This window comes from Trichechus manatus, unplaced genomic scaffold (genome assembly GCF_000243295.1).
Source record: "Trichechus manatus latirostris isolate Lorelei unplaced genomic scaffold, TriManLat1.0 scaffold03773, whole genome shotgun sequence".
NCBI classification, from domain to species: domain Eukaryota; kingdom Metazoa; phylum Chordata; class Mammalia; order Sirenia; family Trichechidae; genus Trichechus; species Trichechus manatus.
Window position 1 is genome coordinate 815 of NW_004447709.1, and position 1246 is coordinate 2060.

Sequence of the window (1246 nt, forward strand, 5' to 3'; positions counted from 1 at the left end):
CCCTCTGCTGGAGTGGAGGGGCGGAGGCGCTCCCTCTCTCCCTACTTTGAATAGCAACAAGAGGGAACCGATGAAAACGTGGGTAGACTTTATTTCTTTTTCTATGTTTATAAAAAATGGGTTGGGTTGCAGAGAAGACTGGAGGTGGAGCGGGGAGGCGACTCCCCAGTGTCCGGAGAGGCCCACAGTGCAGCCCAAGGTCACCCAGACGGAAGGTGGTGGGCAGGAGACCTCCACCCTCCGCGTTTTTATCTGGCTCCGGAGCTGCGGAGCCGAGCTGGACTCAAGGACTAAGCGTGTCCATGAGGCAGCTGCGCAGTGCGGGGGCGGGGGAGGGGACTTCGGGAAATTGCTGGTGGCAACTGAGGCGCAACCGCTTGAGAACCAGCCGTCGCTGGGCTAGAGAATGGGGCGGAGGGGTGGTGAAGGGCAGGGTGCAGGGCTGGGCACACTGAGAGTTCTTATGGGCGCCAGAACTACAGGGCCGACAAAGAGTACTCTGCTAAAGAGCTGCCAGTGACCAAGGCGCGCTAGGTGCACCCTGGCTGTTGCTGGTTCGCCGCCCCTTCCCTGCCTCCCTCCTGCGGAGATTTAAAAGGAGGATAGGGATTCCTCTGCTTCTCCCTTCCCTCCTTCTGGCCGCTGCAGAGGGACAGTAGCCGAGCAAGGAGACCCACAGCCACCCCTGGCACATTAGCGGACACACAGAGCCAAGGCCACACCAGGTTGCCGCCCACTCAGACTTTATTCAAAGACTCGGAGGCACGTGCAGGGAGGGGAGGAAGACCGGTGGCGCCTCTCCTGGGCTCCAGCTTAACGATATTTGGAGGTCAGCACGGTGCTAACGCTGCTGAGGAACTTGTCCAGGGAAGCGTGGACGGAAGGGGTGAAATCTTCACGGAGGTGGCTGCTCAGAGTCACCAGCAGGCAGTGGCTCAGGAGCTGCGGAGAGAGGGGGCGATGAGGGGGCCCTTAGGAAACCCTCCTCTCCGCAAATCTCGGCCCTGCCAGGAAGGCCCGCTGCCCCTGATGGCCCAGGTCAACCTCTCCCCTCACCTTGAAGTTGACGGGGTCCACCCTCAACCTGTGAGCATGCAGGTCGCTCAGCTCAGACAGAGTGCCAGGCAGGTCCTCCAGGTGGCCGACAGCGCGGGTCAGCGCGTCCGCCACCTTCTTGCCGTGGGCCTTGATCTGGCCGGAGCCGTGGCTCAGGTCGAAGTGAGGAAAGTAGGTCTTGGTGGTGGGG

General features: G+C 61.4%; 1 protein-coding gene across 1 annotated transcript; it reads right to left on the minus strand.

Moving 5' to 3' along the window:
- Positions 1 to 716: 716 nt before the first annotated feature.
- On the minus strand, positions 717 to 1242 carry LOC101355331 (hemoglobin subunit alpha; the record flags this gene model as incomplete). Its single annotated transcript, XM_004391189.2, has 2 exons — positions 717 to 942; positions 1057 to 1242. Coding segments are annotated over 2 exons (315 nt in total), but the record flags the coding sequence as incomplete, so codon positions are not given.
- Between the last annotated feature and the right edge of the window lie 4 nt (positions 1243 to 1246).